The sequence below is a fragment of the Phyllostomus hastatus genome, unplaced genomic scaffold (genome assembly GCF_019186645.2).
Source record: "Phyllostomus hastatus isolate PE091 unplaced genomic scaffold, TTU_PhHast_1.1 phas_contig_86, whole genome shotgun sequence".
Lineage (NCBI taxonomy): Eukaryota > Metazoa > Chordata > Mammalia > Chiroptera > Phyllostomidae > Phyllostomus > Phyllostomus hastatus.
This window is the reverse complement of record NW_025333977.1, coordinates 93,125,078-93,148,996: the sequence shown is the minus strand read 5'-3', so window position 1 is coordinate 93,148,996 and position 23,919 is coordinate 93,125,078. Positions and strand designations below refer to the sequence as shown.

The window sequence follows — 23,919 nt, the reverse complement described above, 5'->3', positions numbered from 1 at the left end:
CCTACCGTAACCGACGACGAAGGAATCGAACTGAGGTGTTTCTATAGCAACGTAGCTATGTGGGTCCTTTACGTCTTGTCCTTTAGCTGTCTACCACTTTTGCCTTACTCTCTTCCAAAATAATACACACTGCACCTTACAAAGATTAAATGACTTAGGAAAAAATTGTACGCGTATTCTTGAATGTAGCTTCTTTCAGTCAGAAAACGATTTCTAAGGCTTTCTTTTTGGCGATTGAGGAAGACGCCTAAACTGAGGGAGAGGCCGAGACGTGTTTATCCCACAAGGCCAAGCGGTGGAGGCCTCACTTTCCTTTTTCGCCATCTTGAATCCTGCGGTGGTGAGTTGAATTCCTGCTGCTGAACTTTGGGGGTAAATAACTGGAGTGGGTTCCACCACATATCTCGGCGAGGCACTTTTGTGGCATGACGGCTGTGCCAGGCATTGGTTGCTGTGAATTCCAGCAACAGGGAGGATGGGATGAGGGAGATGTAGGACTGATGGTGCTGGTCCTTTGACGTCCCGAAAACGGGTGCTCCCGTAATCATGGTTGCTTGCTGGGCCCTAAGGGGGTGAAGTAGATGCACTTCGTCTGCATTTACCTCTTTGAGGCAGTGGCTGCTTTTGGCTGGGTTCGTTCTATTTGCTCACCCTCCTACCTGGCTTTGCTTGTCTACAGTTTCTTGAGCTTTTCTTTCATTCATTGCTTTAAGGGGGTGGGAGCGAAGGGAAGGAGAATTCCTTTTGAGTCTTGTTTTCCCGGTGCTCGTCTGACTCCTTGATTTTTGGGGGGCGGGGGGAGGGAGTGCTCATGGCATGAATTTTCTTAGAACTGACTTTTGGGGTTTCCTAGGGGTTTAGTGTACAGTCTTGCCACTTTCTTTTCATTCTGGAGTTTGCCTAGCTATCAGGCATTCTGTGAGGTTGGGATGTCTTGACAGACTGCGATTCGCGTAGATGTTACAGCATGATTACGTTTCCCCATACTTAACTCGAAATGCCTATCAGAAGGTGATTTTGTCTAACAGGCTTAAGAAGTGACAAGGGAACAGGTGGCGAACGTGGCTTTGCAAGACTTTAAACTGATTCTTTTTGTTTTAAAGCCTGCCAGGAACAGAACTTCTGCAACAACAAATATGTCTGGAAGGTACGCGTTTTTAATGTAATTGCTTTGTTCTTGTAGTTTTTTGTGTATTAGGCCCAGACCTAATTAAATGTGAGCTTTAAACTAGTGGGGAAAAAATAAGATGTTTGCTATAAATAACTTTTGGGTAGGGGTCATTACAAGTCAAATCATACTAGTTGTTGAAGTTAAACGAAATAGATAACAGCTTGTGGTTGATACATATTTGCTGTGTTTCAGGCTGTGGTCCAAGGCCATTTTTGCTGGCTATAAACGGGGTCTCCGGAACCAGAGGGAGCACACGGCTCTTCTTAAAATCGAAGGTGTTTATGCTCGAGATGAAACTGAATTCTATCTAGGAAAAAGATGTGCTTATGTGTACAAAGCAAAGAAGTAAGTTTCTAGTATTGTCATGCTTCATTAAGATAATATAAAGCACTTTTCATATACCTTTATTTTGTCGATTCCTTGAGATTATATTTATATATATACTTAAAAATGTTATGTCTCTAGAGCATTGATTCTTTATCCTGGTTTCATAAACCCATTCCAGACCAATTAAAGTCTCTAGCTACATGCTTTCATCTTTGTCCTCCTTTCCTCCTGCACCCAGAGTGATCCTTTAAATTATGTCAGGTCATATGTACACTGCTCAAACCCCAACTGAGTCCCATGTCATTTAGTAAAAGCCAACATCATTAAAGACCTTAGACATTCAGGGCTTCCTGTTTCTACTCTTAATCCAGCTAGGATTCACTCCTTGGTCTCTTCTGCTTTTTCCCAAGCAAGGAACACCACCTCCTCAGTTTTTGTTTCAGGGTTACCTTCTCTGGGAGGCCTTTCTAGTTATTTAAAAAATTTGAAACACAAATATTTTCAAATTACTTTTATGCCTTTCCTTTTTTTTTTCTTTTTCAATATTGCAGCTCTCCTTACCTTAAATTCTATATGTTTTACTTAACATAAAACTGAAGGCCATATACTTCATTACTCCTGAAAGAGATTTATATTCTGTAAATTATATTTTACAAAGTTCCCCAAAAATTAAATTTATAAAAGTGCCTAGCATATAGTAGGTATGGTACTCCAGTATTTGTTGAATGAATGATGCCCTCAGGGTTTTAAATGGTGATTTAAGTGGTTAACTAGAGTTGAGAGCCACTGGTCCAGATATGACTCTGAATTTGTACCACATTATAGTACTAATTGTTTGGGTTCTACTCCCTTTTAAAATCAGCAACACAGTGACTCCTGGTGGTAAACCAAACAAAACCAGAGTAATCTGGGGAAAGGTAACTCGTGCTCATGGAAACAGTGGTATGGTTCGTGCTAAATTCCGAAGCAACCTCCCTGCTAAGGCCATTGGACACAGAATCCGTGTAGTAAGTACAATTATTAGCAATATGACACCCTGTTGAGTCAAACTAAGCTAAAGTTGTTGTACTTTGATCTCTAAGAACTATTGGGTTTATAAAATGTCACCAATAAGATTATGCTGCAAAATTAGTGGCTCTGTGTAAATGTATTATGGAACATTAGACTCTCGGCATTAGAAAGAAAGGGAATACAAAATTTTCAAATTAATTGTGCTTAGATTTCAGACTTTGCTAAAGTGGTGTAGGAGGAAAATAGTATTTAAGTGAATAACTTTCTGGCAAAAATATTTATTGGGCACTTGAAGTAGTTGCTAGAAAATCAAAAATATTTTGTTTCCTGACATAATTCTTAATACTACCTCATCATCGTGAGAGTTTATTAGAATAGGTGGTGTTAGTCTTATTTTGTAGAAGAAAACTGATGTTCATATTTCTAGGTCCCAGGACTTTGGCTCAAGTCTTTGACTCTAGATCCTCTAGTTTTCTAAAATAATTCCCGTTTTCTTTAGTTAGGATCTGTTTTTAATAGTCATGGCTATAGTCTTGAGGTCATGGGTACTCTTTTTACATAGGGGAAGGGAGGGAGGAAGGGAGGGAGGGAAATATCAATGTGTGGTTGCCTCTTGCATACCCCAACTGGAGACCTGGCCCACAGCCCAGGGATGTACCCTGACTGGGAATTGAACCAGGGACCCTTTGGTTCACAGGCCATCACTCAATTCACTGAGCCACACCAGCCAGGGCCATGGCATACTCTTGAACCTTGCTGAGCAGTTGTGGGCTCTTATCAAAGGAAGTTGCTTACTGTTATTAAATGAAGCAAAAGTAAATGAACTTTCAGTGCTCCCAGAATGGTTCTTAATCAAAACACATTCACCTGAAAGCTGAAGGGTATAAAACTTGGTTCCTTGCCCACCTGCATATGTCATTGGATGCCTTTCAGAGATGAGTAATGGGGCAATGGGAGGTTTACCCACATTGTGTTAATAACATTTGTAAATTTGTATATAACATGCACCTAATGACAATGTGCTCTTTTTCCCCCTCCAGATGCTGTACCCCTCCAGGATTTAAACTTACTGATAAATAACAACCCTGACTATGTGGCTTGTTTGGGGGCCCTCTGGCAAAGCGAAGTATTCTGGGTTGGGGGACATGGTTGGGTTGCAGGTTCAGTCCCTGGTAAAGATGCAAAGGAGCCAACTAATGAATGTTTCTCTCACACATCTATGGTTCTCATCTTTTTCTCCCTCTCCCCCCCTCAAATAAGTAAATAAAATCTATTTTAAAGAGTAAATAAAATGGGTTTGTTCTCATATTTTTTATTAAGTGACTTTAAAGTCACTTTGCCCAAATTCACTTCCTGTGTGTTTAAATGGTGGCAGTTACCAGGCATAAAAGAAGTCAGAGGGATGTGTGTGTGATGAAACTTTGGTTGGGGACAGTGGAAAAAGGACTACCTTGGAAGGTTTATAGTGATGGAACACTTAAACCTAGCCTCTGGTAAGCTTGGAGACAGGTGAAGTCAGTACTTCATGAAGAGCAGAGCCATCAATTTTTGCCAGTACAGGTAGGCACCATAACACTTTCATAGATTTGCATGTCCAAATCTACAACTTACCTGTAAAAAATTCAGCTTTGGTACTGCATTTTAACTATTTTGGTAACTGCTTTTTTCATTAGGTTGAGGGTGAAAGAAACTGGTAGGTGGAAATGTCAAAATAGTGACTCATACCTCCATAATGTTGGGGGTCTGTAACAGTATTGCCTATTCAGTGTAGCTTTATTTAGCTCCATGTTTTAATGTAAAAGTGTACAATTGAGATACTTTGGCTAGGAAAGGAAGCAGGGCTACAGAATACTTTAAACTTCAAAATGTGTTGAAATAAAAGTTGGAACCAGGATGGTTGTAGATGATTGCAGTAACAGCTAGTACTTTCATTAAACAAATACTGACCTTATATGGAAACAGTTTGCAAAACTGATGTATTTGGGTTCTCAAGAAGCATATGCTAAGAAACAATTAGCATGGTGAAAATATTGGACTGGGGTGTGAAAGACCTTTGAAGGAAAGAAAGGTTTGCTTAGTCCAGTGATGATCCTCAAGCTAAATTTGCTGTCAGAAAAGTTTGTTAACACCAGGCTCATTTGACTACCAGCAGTGCTTAGGAAGTGCAAACTTAAGGCAAAAAAAAAACCACCACAAAAACCTTGGGCTGAGTCAATTACACTCAACCAGATTTAAGCAGTGTATTTCAAGGCCACCATAAGTTAAGAGTGGTTTTTAGAGCCACAAGGAAATGACAGGTGAAAGAAGGCATTTGAGGAACCATTCAGCTGGGTTATGTAATGTGACTAAAAACGTGGGGATAATTGGAAAGAATTGAAAACTAATGAAAATTATGCAAGGTCTTGTGTAACAGGGATTTTAAGACTTACCGTTCTTGTATCTAATAGTGCCATTAAAGAACTCGATTAATAGGTTGACCAGATTCATACTTGAGAACCCATTAGCAACCCAGCATAAACTGAAGGGAAACCCAGATCGGGTTTGCAGTCTTAACAGAGTTCCCTTCTTCCTTCTTTCCCTCCTTACTCATTCCTTTTTTCCTTTCTCTCTTCCTCCCTCCCCACCACCTTCCTTTTTTTTTCTTTTAAATTATATTTTATTGATTATGCTACTACAGTTGTCCTGATTTTTTTCCCCTTTGCTCCCCCAAACCACACCCTCAGGCAATCCCCACACCATTGCTCATGTCCATGGGTCATGTGTATAAATTCTTTGGCTACTCCATTTCCTATACTATATTGTACAGCCCGTTCCTCCACACACCCCTCCCATCTGGCAACCATCAAAATGTTCTCCATATTCATGATTCTGTCTCTGATCTCCTTAGTTTGATTTTTAGATTTAATTTTTGATGGATACGTATTTGTTGCCATTTTATTCATAATTTTGGTCTTTTCCTTAAATGAGTCCCTTTAACATTTCATATAGTAATAGTTTGGTAATAATGAACTCCTTTAGTTTTTTCTTTAAAAAAAAAGATTTTATTTATTTTTACAGAGAGGAGAAGGGAAGGAGAAAGAGGGAGAGAAATATCAATGTGTGGTTGACCTCTCACTCACCCCCTACTGGGGATCTGGCCCACAACCCAGGCATGTGCTCTGACTGTGAATGGCACCAGCAACCTCTTGGTTTGCAGCCTGTGCTCAATCCACTGAGCTACACCAGCCAAGACTCCTTTGTTTTTTTTCTTGTCTGGGAAGTTCTTTATTTGCCCTCCCATTATAAATGATAGCTTTGCTGGGTAGAGTAGTATTGGCTGTAGGTCCCTGGTTTTCATGACTGAATATTTCTTGCCAATCCCTTGTAGCCTGCAAAATTTCTTTTGAGAAGTCAGCTGAGTCTTATGGGGACTACCCGGCAGGTAACTAACTGCTTTTCTTGTTGCTTTTAAAATTCTGTCTTTATTTTTAACCTTTAGCATTTTAATTATGATGTGTCTTTGAGTGGGCCTCTTTGCCCACTTGTTTGGGACTCTGTGCTTCCTGGACTTGCTATTCATTGTCTTCACCAAATTAGGGAAGTTTTCTTTATTTTTTTAAAATAGAGTCCCATTTCTTCCTCTACTTTTTCTGGCACCCCTATGATGCAAATGTTGGACCTGTTGAAGTTGTCCCAGAGGCAGCTTCTACTATCCCCACTTTTGGGGGATTCTCTTTTCTTCTTGTTCTGATTGGCTGTTTTTTGCTTCCTTATGTTCCAAATCATTGATTTGATTCTTGGCTTCATCCACTCTATTGTTGCTTCCCTATAACTTGTTCTTTATTTCAATTAGTGTAGCCTTCATTTTTGACTGGATCTTTTTCATGCTGTTGAGGTCCTCACTAAGTTTTTTGAGCATCCTTATAACTAGTGTTTTGATCTCTGCATCTGATACATTGCATATCTCCATTTTGTTTAGTTCATTTTCTTGAGTTTTGATCTGTTCTTTCATTTGGGCCATGTTTCTTTGTTGCCTCATTTTGGCAGCCTCCCTATGTTTGTTTCTATGTATTAGGTAGGGCTGCTACAACTCCCTGTCTTGGTAGCATGGCCTAATGTAATGGGTGTCCTGGAGGGTCCACTGGCACTACCTCCCCCATCACCCAAGCTGGGTACTTGACGTGCAATCTCCACATGTGCTGAGTACACCCTCCTCTTGTATTGAGCCTTGGTTGCTGTTGGCAGATCAATGGGAGGGATTTACCCAGGCTAGTTAGCTGCTGGGATTGGCTGTGACCACTGACCACCTACCTCCACTGTCCATGGAGGATCAGCTGTGCAGGAGCAGAATGGTATTGCTCATTGCTCCAATGTTGTCTGTAGCTGTCCACTGGTGTGCTGATCCTGGGGTTTTCTCGGTGGTGGAAGCCAAGGTCAGCCCCCACCTGTGTTTTGTCCAGGGCCACCCTCCCTGAACTATAAAGCAATCTGAGATGGCTGCTATTTGTGCTGAGCTTGGAGATTTCCATGTGAAGCGAAGCTGTGAAACTAGGCTGGCTGTTGCTACTTCTGGGTCTGGGGCTCACTGAGACCAACTGTTGCTTATTTGAGAGTATTTAGGAGGTAGTGCAGTGTGAGCCAAGACCAGCCATTTATATGGAAAAGCAGCCTGGTGGGCCAATAAATTGGGTAGGGTGCAGTCTCTGGGGATCTCCAAGGCAGGCCAAAAATTGTTAGCCAGGTTGATGGAGGTTCCGATATGGCACCAGCTTGTTGGTTCAGTCAGGATGGATGTGATTTCTTTACTTCCATAGCTGTCAGATTTTTGTTCAACTAATTTCTGATGGTTCTGAGTGATGGTTGTTCTACCTTTTAGCTGTAATTTTGATGTGGTTGTGCGAAGAGGTGAGCGATATCTGCCTATGCTGCCATTTTGACCAGAAGTTAACTGACTTCTTGAGCACTGAAAGAGAGAGCAGATTCTATAAACATTAACAATTTTAAAAGCAAGTGGAGAGGATTATTCAAGGGCTACATGTTTCCACCCTTGTTTCCTGGATGGGTAATTCATTTACAAAGTTGGGAACCAGGAGATAGGTTTTTTTTTTTTTTTCTTCAAGGGTGAGGGAGTTGTTGAGTTTGAGGAAACTGTAGGATGCTAAGCTGAGAATATGTCCAGGAAAGCAGATGGATATTCAGGTTTGGGCTAGTCACATAGAGGAAAGGAGAAGAAATCTCAATGCCTGTCACCTTTGTAGGAGTCAAGTGAATGTGGTATTCTGAGTAGGATAGACGATGGTAGTAATGCAATGGGGTGAATACACAAGAAGTAATAGGCATTTGAGCAAATCAGGGGAAAAAAGCTGACAATCCTCAGGATAACAGGTAAATGCAGTAGCAAAGGAGCTTTGCATGCAAATCCATCCTCTTTTCAACTGATATAATGCAGCACTTGTAAATAAGCGTGCATGCACTTTTCTGTTCTCATAATGAGGTTTGGTCAGTGCAAAGGTTGTCCTCAAGCCAAAGTTACCACTGGATGAGTTCCATGTTTCATAAAAATCAGGCCTGAATGGCTAGGAGCTTTTCTGTTAAACCACTGAAACAGCCTTTCCTCATCATGACGTTACTATTACAACCAGGAACTTGAAGATGACTGGTGTTCTATGTTGACAATCCCCAATTTCTTTGTGGTTTTGTATTGGAAAGAGCACGTTCTGAAAGTGATACATTTGGTTTGGAATCCAACTTCCACTAGTTGTGGGGTAAGAGACATTATCTGATGAGTCTTGTAAAATGCCCCACCCCTGCTGTATTATTTAAAGTACATGGTCTCCACCAACGAAATACAAAGTTTTAGGGATTTCATATTCTTCCTACCCATATGGTTCCTAGTATAGCAATTTACAATATCCACTTCCTGTTGAATGACTGTCCCAGCTAAGTGTTTCCACTTTCTAATTTTAATTGTTTTATCAATGGGACCACAGATTTGTCCCAATTTTCAAATTTTTTTTTGTAGTTCCTCACAGCTCAGTTTTTTTTCTTACAATGTATTTTTTCCACCACCATTAATCCCCCTTATACCCTCTTCCACCTCCATCCACATCCCTTTCCTCTGCAATCACCACACTGTTTGTTGTCCTTGTCCATGAGTCCTTTTTCTTTTTTGCTCCTCCACTCCCTAACCTTACCCTCCTGCACTGCTTTGAAGGTAGTGAGTGCCCTTAATAGCAAGGATCCACTGAATCTCTTACTAGGTTAATACAGTTTCAATTTTGGGGTTTTAAATAAGGGGTGGGGTTGAATAAAGGACACATCGTTGATTTTTACAGTGAACGACTTTAGAAGAAATGGGCCGGCAATTGGTGATTTACGATAGCAAGTACAAATGAAAAGTATATTTCATTCACTTTATAGTGCTAAACCATAAAAAAAATCTGCAGCGGTTTATGTTTGTCTAAGCCACCTGGTACCTACTGGGTGCATATCCTTTCCGTAACTAATTGAATTAAAGACTGAAAAAAATCCTTAGTAAAAACACCTACCCACCACCACCCCTATCACCATCAACACTTCTAGTCACGCAGGCTAACTCACGTGGGCCGCTAGACGGCATTTATTGGCTGGCTTCGCGCAAAGAGACACGTCTCAGATTCAGGTTCGCAGTGATCTTCTTGTGGGTGACGCTGGCCAATTGAAAGACAGCTTTTCGCCAGAGCCCCCCCACTCCCCAACCTGTCCTCAGCGGTGAGGGGAGGGGCCTGGCGCCGGGCGGTGGCGTCACGTAGTCCATGGTAACGACGCTCAGCCCGAAGATGGCGCCCGAGTGGGGTGGAGGAGCGAGTTCTTCGGGTTCAGGCCCGGGCTCAAGCTGTTGGCACTGGAGTGGTCCTTTATGGGTCCGAGGCGTTTTACTCTTATTGGGCGCGCTGCGGGCCAGCGCTACATCTATACCTGTTTCCTTGGAACCTTCACCTCCCTGCCGGCACCACGTCCCCTCTGACACTGAGGTAGGGCGGCGGTGTGGCGGGAGCGGGCCTTGTGAAGGTAGAGTAAAACGGGAGGCTTTGGCAAAAAGAGGAATGATTGGAACTAGGTGTACTGGAGAAGGGAAAACTGGGCCAGAGACTGAAGTCATGGATGGTTGAGATCTGCCATCAATTCCCTTCCTACACCCAGCGAAATGGCTGTGTGGCACTCAGAGCTTCATCACTTTGCTGTGCGGAGAGTTGTGCGTAGCAGGTAGTCAGTCCTAGAGCAATGGTTTTCAAATTTGAGCATGCATCACAGTTACCTGAAGGGCTTGTTAAAACACAGATTGCTGCCCAACTCTCCTACTTTCTGACTCATTAAGTCTGGGATGGGTCCCCAGTAATTGCAGTTCAAGTTCCCAGATGTTTGGTGATGCTGCTTGTTCAAGGACCACACTTTTAAAGGTTTGAGAAGGAATTGATTGGAGAACCAAAGGCATTGGAGAGATATTGGCGGTTTTGTGGAGACAAAATTCAGGTTTATTTTCAAGTTACCTCATCACATTGCTTGTTTTATTCCCTGTTCTGCCCTGGAAGTGCCTCCCTCCTTCCCACTCCATTTTGCTTCCTCTCTAAGATTCTTTCAGTCTCAGTTTAAGTTCCCTTACCTCAAGTCATCCTGCTGAAGCCACCCCAGCAGAATGCTCTTTCCATTTCTGGGTAGGTCTTGTATGTACTCTCTTCTGTCACTTAACCAGATACTACTATGTGATGTTGGCTTATTTTTTAGTCATGTCTTGACTTGGTAGTTAAATTTTTTCTTAATACATATTTTTAAAAATTGTGTTTATTTGTTAGAGAGAGAGGGGAAGGGAGGGAGAAAGAGGGAGAGAAACATCCATGTGCAAGAGAAACAGTTGGCTGCCTCCTGCAAGCTGGCATCCTGGGACCTGGCCAGCAACCCAGGTATGTGCCCTGACTGGGAATCAAACTGCTGACAGTGACCCCTCACTTTGCAGGATGACACTCAATCACTGAGTCACACCAGCCGGGGCTGTAAATGTAGGGTTCTTTAGAATCAAGTTCCTGTCTTATGCTTTGATTACTCCACAGTACTTAGCTCAGAGGAAGGTCTCAAACCAATCACTATTCTTTGAGGAAAGGAAACACAGTACCTGGGGTTGTATGTTGTGATTGGTTGTACAATTTGTCTTATTACTGTATCAAGAAATGTTAACCTGGAAATTTTCAGTTCAGCCCAGAAAACTAAAACCACTCATTTTTGGGGTAATTTACAAAAATTTCTATGCATACTGTTCAAGTATATGTACCAAAATATTAAGTTTGGGTATTGTAGTGGTATTACAGTTTTTATCAGGACACTGCATTTTGGCTAAATTATTTTATATGTTTAGGTGCTTAGCAGCTTTTAAGTTTATAATACATTATTGTTGTCTATAATCACTATGCTAATGCATCAGATTTCCAGGATTTATTTATCTACTGGTTGCAAGTTTGTACCCTTAAACAATATATCTCCAATTTGCCCACACCTCTGATAAATTCTTTTTAAAATAATTCCCACAAGACCCTGTGCTTCTCTTTTTTCATTTAGATTAAAATAGGAAGTGGTTCAAACACCTGCAAAATCTCCACTAGAAGGAAACTTAATAGCTGTTTTCTCCTAGTGGTTTTTGCCAGTGTACAAATGTCCAACTTCTCTATGAACATCTCCATCAACAGGGGGAATATCTCCAGAGGCAGCCCCTATGCTTTTTGGAGATTAGAATTGTTCAAGTTTTTATTTTTATAAGAGCTGAAAACTCTTTTAGAAACTTCCATGCCCCCTCCCTTCCCCCCCACCCCAGTTTCTAGTTATGCCTCTTGGCTAAACAAACTCAGTAGTGACAGTGCTTCAGATATTAAGTTCCTGACATTTATCATCCCTAATAAATTTTACTAGTTATTGATAGAGTATGTATTGGCAAGCCCTTTTAACCATTTTCTGCTTTAATCTAAACACAATGTATAGGCAAGAACTATTAATTCTACTCTTATTAGTTATATGGTACAGGAAATTATAATAACTTTTCCTGGTGATGGTGGGGAACCACAAAACTTTGACTCAGTTAACTTGTTCTCAATTAAAACTTGTATGTTTTTTAAAAATATTTTATTTATTTATTTTTAGAGAGAGGAGAAGGGAAGGAGAAAAAGGATGAGAAATATCAATGTGTGGTTGCCTCTCATGTGCCCCCTACTAGGGACCTGGCCTGCAACCCAGGCATGTGCTCTGAGTGGGAATCGAACTGGCGACCCCTTTGCTTTGCAGGCTGGAGCTCAATTCACTGAGCCACACCAGCCAGGGCTGTGTTTTGATTTGTTTTTACTTCTTATTTTACAAATTAAAACCAAAAACAGACTAGTATAATGAATTGCCATGGATTCATCACCCAGCTTCAACACATCAATATTTTGTCATTCTTGTTTCATGTACTTCTATCCATTCCCCATCCTTCCACTTGTACTTTTAAAAGTTTTTGGAGGTAAAATTTACATATATTGAAATGCAACAGATGCAGTCAGACAAATTCATGTAAAACTCATAACCCAATCATAATGCAGAACATTTCCATATATTCAGGAAGTTCCCTTCTGTCCTGTGCCAGTCAGTCTCCTGTCCACCCCAGGCAATTATTATTCTGATTTTTATTTTATATTAGATTTAGATTTTACAGCAGATCAGTTTTCCTGTTCTAAACTTAGTTGGTATAGATGGAGTGATAAAATATATATTATTAATTGGTACATTATATTGAATTTTCCAGTAGTAAATCAATCTTGTGTTTTTGGGATAGACCCTACATGGTCATGATGTATTCTTTTTATATACCTCAAAATTCAATTTGCTAGTTGATTTTTAAGGACTTTTGTATTTGTGTTTATGAGTGATGTTAGTTTATAATTTCCTTTTTTTGTCAAGTTTTTGTTAGCTTTTGATATCAGAATTATACTGGTCTCATAGAATGAGTTTTGAAGTGTTCCATTCTCTTATAAAATTGAAATTAGCCCTGACTGGTGTGGCTCAGTCAGTTGGAGCATTGTCCTGTGCACCAAAGGGTTCAATTCCCAGTCAGGGGACATACCTAGGTTGTGGGTTTGATCCCCACTTGGGGCATGTATGGCGACAGCCAATCAATGTTTCTTTCTCACATTGATGTTTCTTTCTCTCTCTAAAATCAATAAACATATTTTTAAAAAATGAAAAAATCTGGAACAGAACAGAGAACCCAGAAATAAACTGAAGTCTCTATGGTCAATTAATATTTGACAAAGGGGGAAGAAACATAAAATGGAGCCAAAATAGCCTCTTCAACAAATAGTGTTGGGAGATCTGGACAGCCACATGCAAAAAAATGAAACTCAATCACCAAATTACACCATACACAAAAATAAATTCAAGGTGGATAAAGGACTTAAATATAAGTCATAGCACCATAAAAGTCCTAGAGGAAAATATTGGCAGGAAAATCTCAGATATTCCACACAGCAACATCTTCATGGATATGTCCCCTAAAGCAAGGGACATAACGCAAAGAGTAAACAAATGGGACCTCATCAAATTAAAAAGCTTCTGCATGGCTAAAGAAAACAGCATTAAAATGAAAAGAGAACTGACCGTATGGGAAAACATATTTGCCAATGAAACCTCAGACAAGGGCTTGATCTCCAAAATATATAAAGAACTCACACTACTCCACTCCAGGAAGACAAACCCATTTTAAAAATGGGCAAAAGACTTGAACAGACACTTCTCCAAGGAGGACATACAGAGGGCCCTGAGACACATGAAAGGATACTCAGCATTACTAGGCATCAGACAGATGCAAATTAAAACCACAATGAGATAACACCTCACACTGGTCAGAATGGCCATCATAAACAAATCAACAAACAAGTGTTGGAGAGGATGCGGAGAAAAGGGAACTCTAGTGCATTGTTGGTAGGAATGCAGACTGGTGCAGCCACTGTGGAAAATAGTATGGAAGTTCCTCAGAAAACTAAAAATGGAACTGCCTTTTGACCCACCAATTCCACTGCTGGGATTATACCCTAAGAATCCTGAAACACTAATCCAAAAGAACCTATGCACCCCAATGTTCATAGCAGTACAATTTACAATAGCCAAGTGCTGGAAGCAACCTAAGTGCCCATCAGCAAATGAGTGGATCAAAAAACAATGGTACATTTCCACAATGGAATACTATGCAGCAGAGAGAAAGAAGGAGCTTCTACCCTTCACAACAGCATGGATAGAACTGGAGAGCAGCATTATGCTAAGTGAAATAAGCCAGGTGGTGAGGGACAAATACCATATGATCTCACCCTTAGCTAGAACATAATCAACAAAAGAAAAAAAACACAAAATATAACCAGAGTCATTGAAATTAAGACCAATCTAACAATAACCAGAGGGGAACAGGGAGGGGACTGTGGGCAGAAGGGTTTTCAGGAACTACTATAAAGGACACATGGACAAAACCAAGGGGAAGGGTGGAAGCAAGGGAGGGAGGTTGGTTTGGAGGGGGTGAGGGGGAGGAATGGGGAGAAAATACAGACAACTGTAATTGAACAATAAAATAAAATAAAATCTCTTTAAAATCAATAAACATTCTTAAAAAATAAAAATAAAATTGAAATAATTTCCTTAAATTTTTGGTATAGTTCATAACTAAACCACATAGGCTTGGAGTTTTCTTTTAGAGAGTTTTTAAAGTACCTTTTCTGAGCTATAGTTTGTATACCATGCCATAAAATTCACCCATTTAATTGTCCAGTTGGTTTTTAATAAGCTTACAGAGTTATGCAGCCATCACCATAGTACAATTTTAGAAAATTTTTATCACTCCAAAAAGATCCTTTGTGCCCATTTATACTCAATCCCTATTTTCAGGCAACCACTATGTAGAGAGGTTTAGATCAAACTGTTTCTCTGATATAAGTTTATTCATGTTTTCTATTCCATCTTGTCATTTTGGATAACTTGTATTTTTCAAAGACTTTATTTCATCTGAATTGTTAAATTTGTTGGCGTAAAGTTATTCATAATAATTGATCCTTTTGGGTGAAAAAAGTAAGAAGTTACAAAATAGTCATGTGGATGTAAAATACACCATAGGGAATATAGTCAATAATATTGTAATAACTATGTGTGGTGCCAAGTGGGTACTAGAATTATCAAGAGAATCACTTCACTCATTATATCATTATCTAACTACTGGGCTGACCACTTGAAACAAATAAATATTTTTTGGTCTCTGTAGGATCTGGAGAGATATCTGCTCTTTCATTTCTAATGGGATAATTGATGTGTATTCTGTTTTATCTGAGTACAGTCATGCTAGGAGTTTATTATATTAACCCTTATAATAACCAGTTGTTGGCTTCGGTTGTTAGAAAGATAATGGTAAAACAGATAATGATTGTTATCTATTTTATTGTTTTCTGTTCTTGATTTAATTTCCTCTTATTATTGTGGATTTACTTTGTTCATGTTGTTAGATGGAAACTTAGAGCATTGTTACGGAGCCCTTTTTTCATTCTGATATGAACATTCAAAGATATAAATTTTGCTCTAAGTAGGTACAACTTTATGTGTCACAGGTTATACACATTGTATTTTAATTATTGCTTAGTTCAAAGCATTTTTATTTTGCTTGGCAGTTTTTTCTTTGATCCATGGGTTATTAAAAATGTTTTAAAATATAATTTCTAAATATTTGGTCTTTTCTAGATACCTTATGTTAATAATTTCTAATTTAGAGAGTATCTTCTATAAGGTTTCAGAACTTTGAAATTTGATACTGTTTTATTTATACTTTAGCATATGTTTTATCCTGTTTAACTTTTCATGTGTGCTTGTAAAGAATACATATTTTGTAGTATAGATTCTATACATGTCAGTAAGGTGCAGTGATTGACAGTATAGTTCAGATTGCTATATCCTTACATTCTTTTGCCTAATTGTTAACATCTTAAAAGTCTCTAAGATTGGTTCCAGTCAAGACGAAGGCATAGGTAAACACACCTCACCTCAGCACACAAGTATAGCAGAAAATACAGCTATACTACAAAACAAATACACCCAGAATTTTCAGAAAATCAAGCCGTGTGAAAGTCTGACAATGAAGGATTTAAAGAAGCCACATTCATCCAGACCGGTAGGAGGGGTGGAGACACAGAGAGGCGAGGAGACGGGAACTGGTGGTCCTAATCCACCTGTGGTGGATTAAAAATGGGAAGGATAGCTCAGGAGTGAAGGATCTAGCTCCAAGTGCAGACCACCCAGCCCAGGGGCCCAGCACCAGGAAGATAAGTTCATATAACTTTTGGCTGTAAAAATCAGTGGAAGAAATTGCATCCTCTTAAAGGGCTCACAACAGACCTAGGACTCATGCAGACATACCACCTCTGGGATTCAGCACCAGGGCAACAGCTGGGAGGGCACTAGTGGCCTATGGAGAGAAAGTGAAGCACAAGTGGGAGACAGCTTCCTCCTGGACAAAACTACAGAACCTAGGCAGTGACATTTTCCCCTCTGAGACCTCTCCCACACAGCACCAGAGCAGTTATGCAGGTTGCCCTGCCTTAGTGATTAACTAAGGCTCTTCCCCACACAATTTTTGTTGTTGTTGATAAATATGTATTTATTGCCATTTTATTTTTATTTTTAAATTTTTTAAGTATTTTATTATGCTGTCACAGTTATCCCATTTTCCCATTTCACTCCCCTCCACCCTGCATACCCTCTCCCACCCACATTGCCCCCCTTTAGTTCATGTCCGTGTGTCATACATATAAGTTCTTTGGCTTCTACTTTTACCATGCTATTCTTACCCTCCCCCTGTCTATTTTCTGCCTACCATCTATGCTACTTATTCTCTGTACTTTTAACCCCTCTCTCCTCTTCCCCCTCCCCTGTTGCTAACCCTCCATGTGATCTCCATTTCTGTGGTTCTGTTCCTGTTCTAGTTTGCCTAGTTTGTTTTGGTTTTTGTTTTGTTTTTGTTTTAGGTGTGGTTGTTAATAATTGTGAGTTTGCTGTCATTTTACTGTACATGTTTTCTTTATCTTTTTTTCTTAAATAAGTCCCTTTAGCATTTCATAAACTAAGGGCTTGGTGATGATGAACTCCTTTCACTTGACCTTATCTGAAAAGCACTTTATCTACCTTTCCATTCTAAATGGTAGGTTTGCTGGATAGATTAATCTTGGATGTAGGTCCTTGCCTTTCATGACTTGGAATACTTCTTTCCAGCCCCTTCTTGCCTGTAAGGTCTCTTTTGAGAAATCAGCTGACAGTCTGATGGGAACTCCTTTGTAGGTACCTATCTCCTTATCTCTTGCTGCTTCTAGGATTCTCTGTTTAATTTTAATCTTGGCTAATGTAATTATGATGTGCCTTGGTGTGTTCCTCCTTGGGCCCAACTTCTTTGGGACTCTCTGAGCTTCCTGGACTTCCTGGAAGTCTATTTCCTTTGCCAGATTGGGGAAGTTCTCCTTTATTATTTGTTCAAATAACTTTTCCACTTGTTGCTCTTCCTCTTCTCCTTCTGGTACCCCTATAATTCAGATGTTGGAACGTTTAAAGATGTCCTGGGGGTCCCTAAGCCTCTCCTAAGTTTTTTGAATTCTTGTTTCTCCATTCTTTTCTGATTGGATGTTCCTTTCTTCCTTCTGGTCCACTCCATTGATCTGAGTCCCAGTTTCCTTCCCATCACTATTGGTTCCCTGTACATTTTCCTTTATTTCACTTAGCATAGTCTTCATTTTTTCATCTACTTTGTGACCAAATTCAACCAATTCTGTGAGCATCATGATTACCAGTGTTTTGAAATGTGGATCCAATAGGTTGGGTATCTCTTCATTGCTTAGTTGTACTTTTTCTGGAACTTCGATCTGTTCTTTCATTTGGGCCATTTTTTTTTTTTGTCTTGACACACCTGTTACTTAATGAGGGGTGGAGCCTTATGTGTTCACCAGGGCAGGGTAACCCACGTCACTGTGTTGTGATGCTGTATGTGGGGAAGGGGTCTGAGAGGGAACAATGGCACTTGCTCTGCTCTCTGCTGGATTTCAGTCACTTCCTCTGCTTCCCACAAGAAAATTGGGCCCTTCTGGTGCTGATTCCCACATGGGTGGGTTTGTGTACATTCCAGGATCCTGTGGGTGTCTCCAGCGAACTTTCCTGTGAGGCTGGGAATTCCTGCTCCCCCTTTGTTTTGCCTGGTTTATCTGTGTGTGAATGTGGGACCACCTGGTCTACCAGCCACTGCCTTGCTGGTCAGCTGCAGCCTTGTGTGCCCCGTTCCACAATCTGCCACGTAGCTGGGTCCACCAGCCACCACCTGCTCTGAGTCCTCTCTGCCACTGCTGTGTGGCTTTGCCCCTCCTACTGGTCTGGATGAATGTGTCTTCTTTAACTCCTTGGTTGTCGGACTTCCTTATAGCTCGATTTTCTGTCAGTTCTGGTTTTTTGTTTTTAAATTGTTGCCTTTTGGTGTGTGAGGAGGCAGAGTGTGTCTACATATGCCTCCATCTTGGCTGGAAGTCCTGCCTATTTTTAAATTTTTTAATTGTTGTTCAAGTACAGAGTTCTTTATTGAAATCAACCACTTCCCCCCACCCCACCCACCTGTACTCCTTTCCCCCTTTGGCTTTGCCCATGTGCCCTTTACACATGTTTCTTGACAGCCCTTCCCCTTCTGTCCCCTGTTATTCCCTTTCTGCCTCCCCTCTGTTTACTGGTAGTTTGTTCTTTATTTCAATATCTCTGGTCATAATTTGCTTGCTTGTTTGTTTGTTGATTTGGTTCCACTTACAGGTGAGATCATATGGTATATATGGTATTTTTCTTTTACCACCTGACTTATTTCACTTAGCATAATGCTCTCCAGTTCCATCCATGCTGTTGTGAAGGATAGGAGCTCCTTCTTTCTTTCTGCTGCATTGTATTCCAGTGTGTAAGTGTACCACAGTTTTTTGATCCACTCATTTGCTCATGGGCACTTAGGTTGCTTCAAGCACTTGGCTATTGTAAATTTTGCTGCTGTGAGCAGTGGGGTGCTTAGGTTCTTTTGAATTGGTGGCCCATACAATTTGACAGGTGTGCTAAGTGAGGGAGTCAAAGCAGCTCTGCGCAATACACAGAAACAAACACAGGGAGGCTGCTAAAATGAGGATACAAAGAGATATGACCCAAATGAAAGAACAGAACAAAACTCCAGAAAAAGCACTAAATGAAATGGAGATAAGCAACCTCTCAGATGTACAGTTCAAAACACTAGTTATCAGGATGCTCCAGGAACTTATTGGGTACTTCAATGCCATAATAAATACCCAGTCAGAAATGAAGGTTGCATTAAGTGAAATAAAGAAAAATATACAGGAAACCATCAGTGGAGAGGATGAAGCCAAAAATCAAATCAATGATTTGGAACACAAGGGAAGAAAAAGCATTCAATCAGAACAGCAGGAAGAAAAAGGAATTTTTAAAAAGGTGGATAGGCTTAGGAATCTCTGGGACATCTTTAAATGTACCAACATCGGAATCATATGGTTACCAGAAGAAGAGGAAGAGCAAGAAATAAAAATCTTATTTGAAAAAATAATGAAAGAAAACTTCTGTAATTTGGTGAAGGAAATACACATCAAGTCCAAGAAGCACAGAGAGTCCCAAACAAGATGGGCCCAAAGAGGACCACACCAAGACACATCATAGTTAAAATGCTAAAGGTTAAAGATAAAGAGAGAATCTTAAAAGCAGCAAGAGAAAAAGAGACAATTACCTGCAAAGGAGTTCCTATAAGACTGTCAGCTGATTCCTCAAAAGAAACTTTGCATGCTCAAAGGGACTTGCAAGACATATTCCAAGTGATTAAAGGCAAGGACCTACAACCTAGATTACTCTATCCAGTAAAGATATAATTTAGAATGGAAGGGCAGATAAAGTGCTTTCCAGGCAAGGTAAAACTAAAGGAGTTCATCATTACCAAACCATTATTATATGAAGTGCTAAGGGGAATTATTTAAGAAAAAGATGATCAAAACAATAAACATTAAAATGGCAGTAACTTCACAACTACCAATAACTGAATCCAAATAAAATAAGCAACAAAGCAGAACAAGAACAGAATCATAGATATGAAGATCATGTGGAGGGTTATTAGTTGAGAGTGGGGTACAGGGCAGATGGGAATAAGGGGGGAAAATGGGACAACTGTAATAGCATAATCAAGAAAATATATTAAAAATAATGTTTAAAAAACTCTCTGCACTCTATTCATTTTTTCCTCCCCCTTAACATCTCCCAAACACTGATCTTTGTGCTGTGGCTATATGTTTGCCTTTTTCAGAATGTTGTATAGTTGGAATCATACAGTATGCAGTCTTTCAGATTGCCTTCTTTCACTTAGTAATATGCATTTGAGGTTCTTCCATGTCTTTTCATGGCTCGAAAGCTTATCTTTTAGCTCTGGATAATACTTCATTGTTTGAATGTACCACATTTTAATTATCCATCACATACTGAGCAACTTGGTTGCATCTAAGTTTTGGCAACTATGAATAAAGCTGCTATAAACATCCATGTATGGGTTTTTGTATGGACTTGTTTTTAACTCATTTGAGGAAATACCAAGAGCACATTTCCTAGGTTGTTATGGTAGGCATAGTTTAGTTTTGTAAGAAACTGCCACACTGTACTCCAAAGTGGCTGTACCATTTTGCATTTGGAGCAGCAATGAGTGAAAGTTCATTTTGCTCCACATCCTCATCAGCATTTGGTGCTGCGTTCCAGATTTTGGCCATTATAATAGATGTGTAGTGATATCTCATTGTTTTAATTTGTGTTTCTGTGATGGCATATAATGTGGAACATATTTTCATATCCTTATTTGCCATTTGTATATTTTGTTTTGTGAAGTGTCTATTAAAACTTTTGGCCTTTTAAAAATATTGAGTGGTTTGTTTTCTTAATTGTTGAATTTTAAGAGTTCTTTGTATATTTTGGATAATAGTCATTTATCAGGTGTGCTTTTTGCAAATATTTTCTTCTAGCCTGTGACTTATCTTAGTCTCTTGAAGTTATCTTTCACTGAGAAGTTTTGAATTTTAATAAAGTTAAATTTATCAATTATTTCATTCATGGATCATGCCTTTAGTGTTCTGTGTAAAAATTCATTGCCACATCCAAGGTCATGTAGGTTCACACCTATTGTATCTTTTAAGAGTTTTATAGTTTTGCATTTTACATTTAGATCTGTAATTCATTTTGAGTTAATTTTTATGAAGGATGTTAGATATGTGTCTAGATTCATTTTTTCAATGTGGTATCTAGTTATTCTAGCACCTTTTGTTGACAAGATCATATGCTTCATTGTATTGCCTTTTTACCTTTCTCAGAGATCACTTGACTGTATTTATGTGGTACCATTTCTGGGCTCTCTATTCTGTTCTGTTGGTCTTTTTGTCTCTTCTTTGCCTCTCTATAGGCAAAAGAAGATTCCTGGAGCTTTATGGTAATTCTTGAAGTTAGGCAGTGTCAGTCTTCCAACTTTGTTCTTCTTCAATATTGTGTAGATTATTCTGGGTCTTTTGCCTGTATATAAATTTTAACAAACTATAGAAATGATCCCTGAAAATATAGTCTTTCTATATAAATTTTAGAATTAGTTGGTTTATCTCCACAATATAACTTGCTGGAATTTTGACTGAGATTACATTGAATCTCAGTCAGATTACATCAAATTGGGAAGAACTGACATCCTGACAGTATTGAGTCTTTCTGTCCATAAATATGAAATATCTTGGGAGAGGATCCAAGATGGAGGCATAGGTGGTCGCACTGTACCTCCTCGTGCAACCAAAACTAAGGACAAGAATTTACAAACAAAAAACAACCAAAACAGAGAGAAATGAACCGAACGAAAGTCTCAATACCATACATGCAGTCTGGTAAGGAGGGATGGAATCGGAGGCCTACGGAGAAGGGTCAAGGGGTACCGGCAGGAAAAATCGGTAGCTGGCAGACGAGTGCATGCAGGGCACAGACCGCAGTTGGCAGACCCCAGAAGCGCAGGGGCAGGTGACGGACCGGTGGCAGACCCTTGGCAAGGGAGGCAACGAGCAGACCCAGTGAGGCGCGGAAGGCAGCTGGCTGTCCGCAGCTGCACATTCGGATGCAGACAAACTAAGTGAAAATGCGCAGCTCAACACAGATTGCGCAACCCAGGCACCCAGCGCTGGGAAACAAAGCTTGAAGGCACCAATTGAAAACACCTGTGGAAGTTGAGGCCAGGAGATTCTCTCAGCCTCACAGGAGTCTCCTTAGAGAAACCCACAGAGTCCAAGAGCATGCACAAGCCCACCCACCCCGTATCCAGCACCGGAGGGGACCAATTTGCTTGTGGGAAGCAGCAAGGGGGACTGGAGTCTGAGTGAGAGCAGAGCAGGAGTCATTGTTCCCTCTCGGACCCGGCCCCCACATACAACATCACAACCCAGCGACCGCGGTGCCCCGCCTTGGTGAACACCTAAGGCTGCGCCCCTCATACATAACAGGCGCGACCAGACCAAAGGAAGAAAATAAAATAAAAAAGATGGCTCAAACAGAGTTAACAGCCCCAGAGCCAATTTTTTTAAGCGACCGAGAAATAGCCAACCTATCAGATGCACAGTTCAAAGCACTGGTGATCAGGATGCTCACAGATTTGGTGGACTTTGGTCATAAATTAGATGAACAAATACAGACTACAATAAGTGAAATGAAGAAAAATGCGCACGGAACCAATAGTGATGGGAAGAAAACGGGGTTTCAAATCAATGGAAGGGACCAGAAGAAAGAAAGGAACAACGAAACAGAAAAGAATGAAGAAACAAGAATTCAAAAAAATTAGGAGAAGCTTAGGGACCTCCAGGACATCTTTAAACGTTCCAATATCCGAATTATAGGGGTACCAGAAGGGGAAGAGCAAGAAGTGGAAAAGTTATTTGAACAAATATTAAAGGAGAACTTCCCCAATCTGGCAAGGGAAATAGACTTCCCTAGTCTGGCAAGGGAAGTCCAGGAAGCTCAGAGAGTCCCAAAGAGGTTGGACCCAAGGAGAAACACACCAAGGCACATCATAATTACATTAGCCAAGATTAAAATTAAACAGAGAATCCTAGAAGCAGCAAGAGATAAGGAGATAGGTACCTACAAAGGAGTTCCCATCAGACTGTCAGCTGATTTCTCAAAAGAGACCTTACAGGCAAGAAGGGGCTGGAAAGAAGTATTCCAAGTCATGAAAGGCAAGGACCTACATCCAAGATTAATCTATCCAGCAAAGCTTTCATTTAGAATGGAAGGGCAGATAAAGTGCTTCTCAGATAAGGTCAAGTGAAAGGAGTTCATCATCACCAAGCCCTTATTATATGAAATGTTAAAGGGACTTATCTAAGAAAAAGAAGATAAAAAATATGAACAGTAAAAAAAGACATCAAACTCACAGTTAGTAACAACCACACCTAAAACAAAAGCAAACAAATGGAACAGGAACAGAACCACAGAAATGGAGATCACATGGAGGGTTAGCAACAGGGGAGTGGGAGGAGGAGAGAGGGGGGAAAAGATATAGAGAATAAGTAGCATAGACAATAGGTAGAAAATAGGGGGAGGGCAAGAATAGTATGGGAAATGTAGATGCTAAAGAACTTATGACACATGGATATGAACTAAAGGTGGGGAATGTGGGTGGGAGGGGGTGGGTGGGGGAGGGGAGTGAAGGGAGAAAATGGGACAACTGTAATACCATAAGTAATAAAATATATTTAAAAAAGAAAAGAAAAAATATTTTTCCATTTATTCATTCTCTTATTTTTTCTTGGTATTATACCAGAATTTTAGCTTATTAATATTTTTAAAGAGTTTATTTATTTTTAGAGAGAGGGGAAGGGAAGGAGAAAGAAGGGGACAGAAACATTGATCAATTGACTATCACAACCCCCAAGTGGGAGCCTGGCCCACAACCTCAGCATGTGTCCTCACTGGGCATGGAACTGGCAACCCCTCAGTTTGTGGGACGAAGCTCAACCCACTGAGCTAAACCAGTCAGGGCTAGTTTATTAATTTTTAACTCAGGACCTCAGTTGGCTGATCTATATAACATCTTTTTAAAATGTTTTTTTCAGGTCATAAATAAGGTCCATCTTAAGGCAAATCATGTTGTAAAGAGAGATGTTAATGAACATTTAAGAATCAAGACTGTCTATGATAAAAGTATTGAAGAGTAAGTGCATATTTATATTGTCATCTTTTTTATTAAGAATTAAATTATTAAAGATATTTTTGTATGTTATCTGAAGGTTCATAGATTGAACTAGGAGCCAGTGCACCTTCAAGATGGAATTAAGCTAAAA

At 40.0% G+C, this 23,919-nt stretch overlaps 3 protein-coding genes across 5 annotated transcripts in view; 2 read left to right on the top strand and 1 right to left on the bottom strand.

The window, feature by feature from the left end:
• The window catches only part of IQCG (IQ motif containing G), a 94,177-nt gene extending 94,096 nt beyond the window's left edge, over window positions 1-81 (bottom strand). The window contains exon 1 of the mRNA XM_045850949.1: window positions 6-81. The gene's annotated coding sequence lies outside the window, so the exon portion shown is untranslated. The remainder of the gene's footprint in view (window positions 1-5) is intronic.
• Window positions 82-239: 158 nt separating this feature from the next.
• RPL35A (ribosomal protein L35a) lies at window positions 240-3,796 on the top strand. Of its 2 annotated transcripts, none has more exons than XM_045850955.1 (5): window positions 240-340; window positions 1,104-1,147; window positions 1,364-1,516; window positions 2,361-2,505; window positions 3,550-3,796. In XM_045850955.1, exons 2-5 carry the CDS (start codon window positions 1,137-1,139, stop codon window positions 3,571-3,573), a joined length of 333 nt encoding a protein of 110 aa, XP_045706911.1. In that variant the 5' UTR covers window positions 240-340; window positions 1,104-1,136; the 3' UTR covers window positions 3,574-3,796. The 2 variants fall into 2 exon arrangements, with proteins under 2 accessions (XP_045706911.1, XP_045706910.1); XM_045850954.1 differs by having other exon boundaries at window positions 289-372.
• Window positions 3,797-9,270: 5,474 nt separating this feature from the next.
• Window positions 9,271-23,919, top strand: part of LMLN (leishmanolysin like peptidase) — an 82,321-nt gene continuing 67,672 nt past the window's right edge. Inside the window, exons 1-2 of one of the 2 annotated variants that reach the window (XM_045852013.1) lie at window positions 9,271-9,501; window positions 23,692-23,789. In XM_045852013.1, the coding sequence (XP_045707969.1) occupies window positions 9,283-9,501; window positions 23,692-23,789 (317 nt within the window). In that variant the 5' untranslated portion in view covers window positions 9,271-9,282. The remainder of the gene's footprint in view (window positions 9,502-23,691; window positions 23,790-23,919) is intronic. The other variant, XM_045852012.1, reaches the window with a different exon arrangement.

Coding starts and splice junctions, on each gene's coding strand:
- RPL35A (XM_045850955.1), top strand. Junction 1,517..2,360: donor TATGTGTACAAAGCAAAGAA/GTAAGTTTCTAG, acceptor TTTTAAAATCAG/CAACACAGTGACTCCTGGTG. Junction 2,506..3,549: donor TTGGACACAGAATCCGTGTA/GTAAGTACAATT, acceptor TTCCCCCTCCAG/ATGCTGTACCCCTCCAGGAT.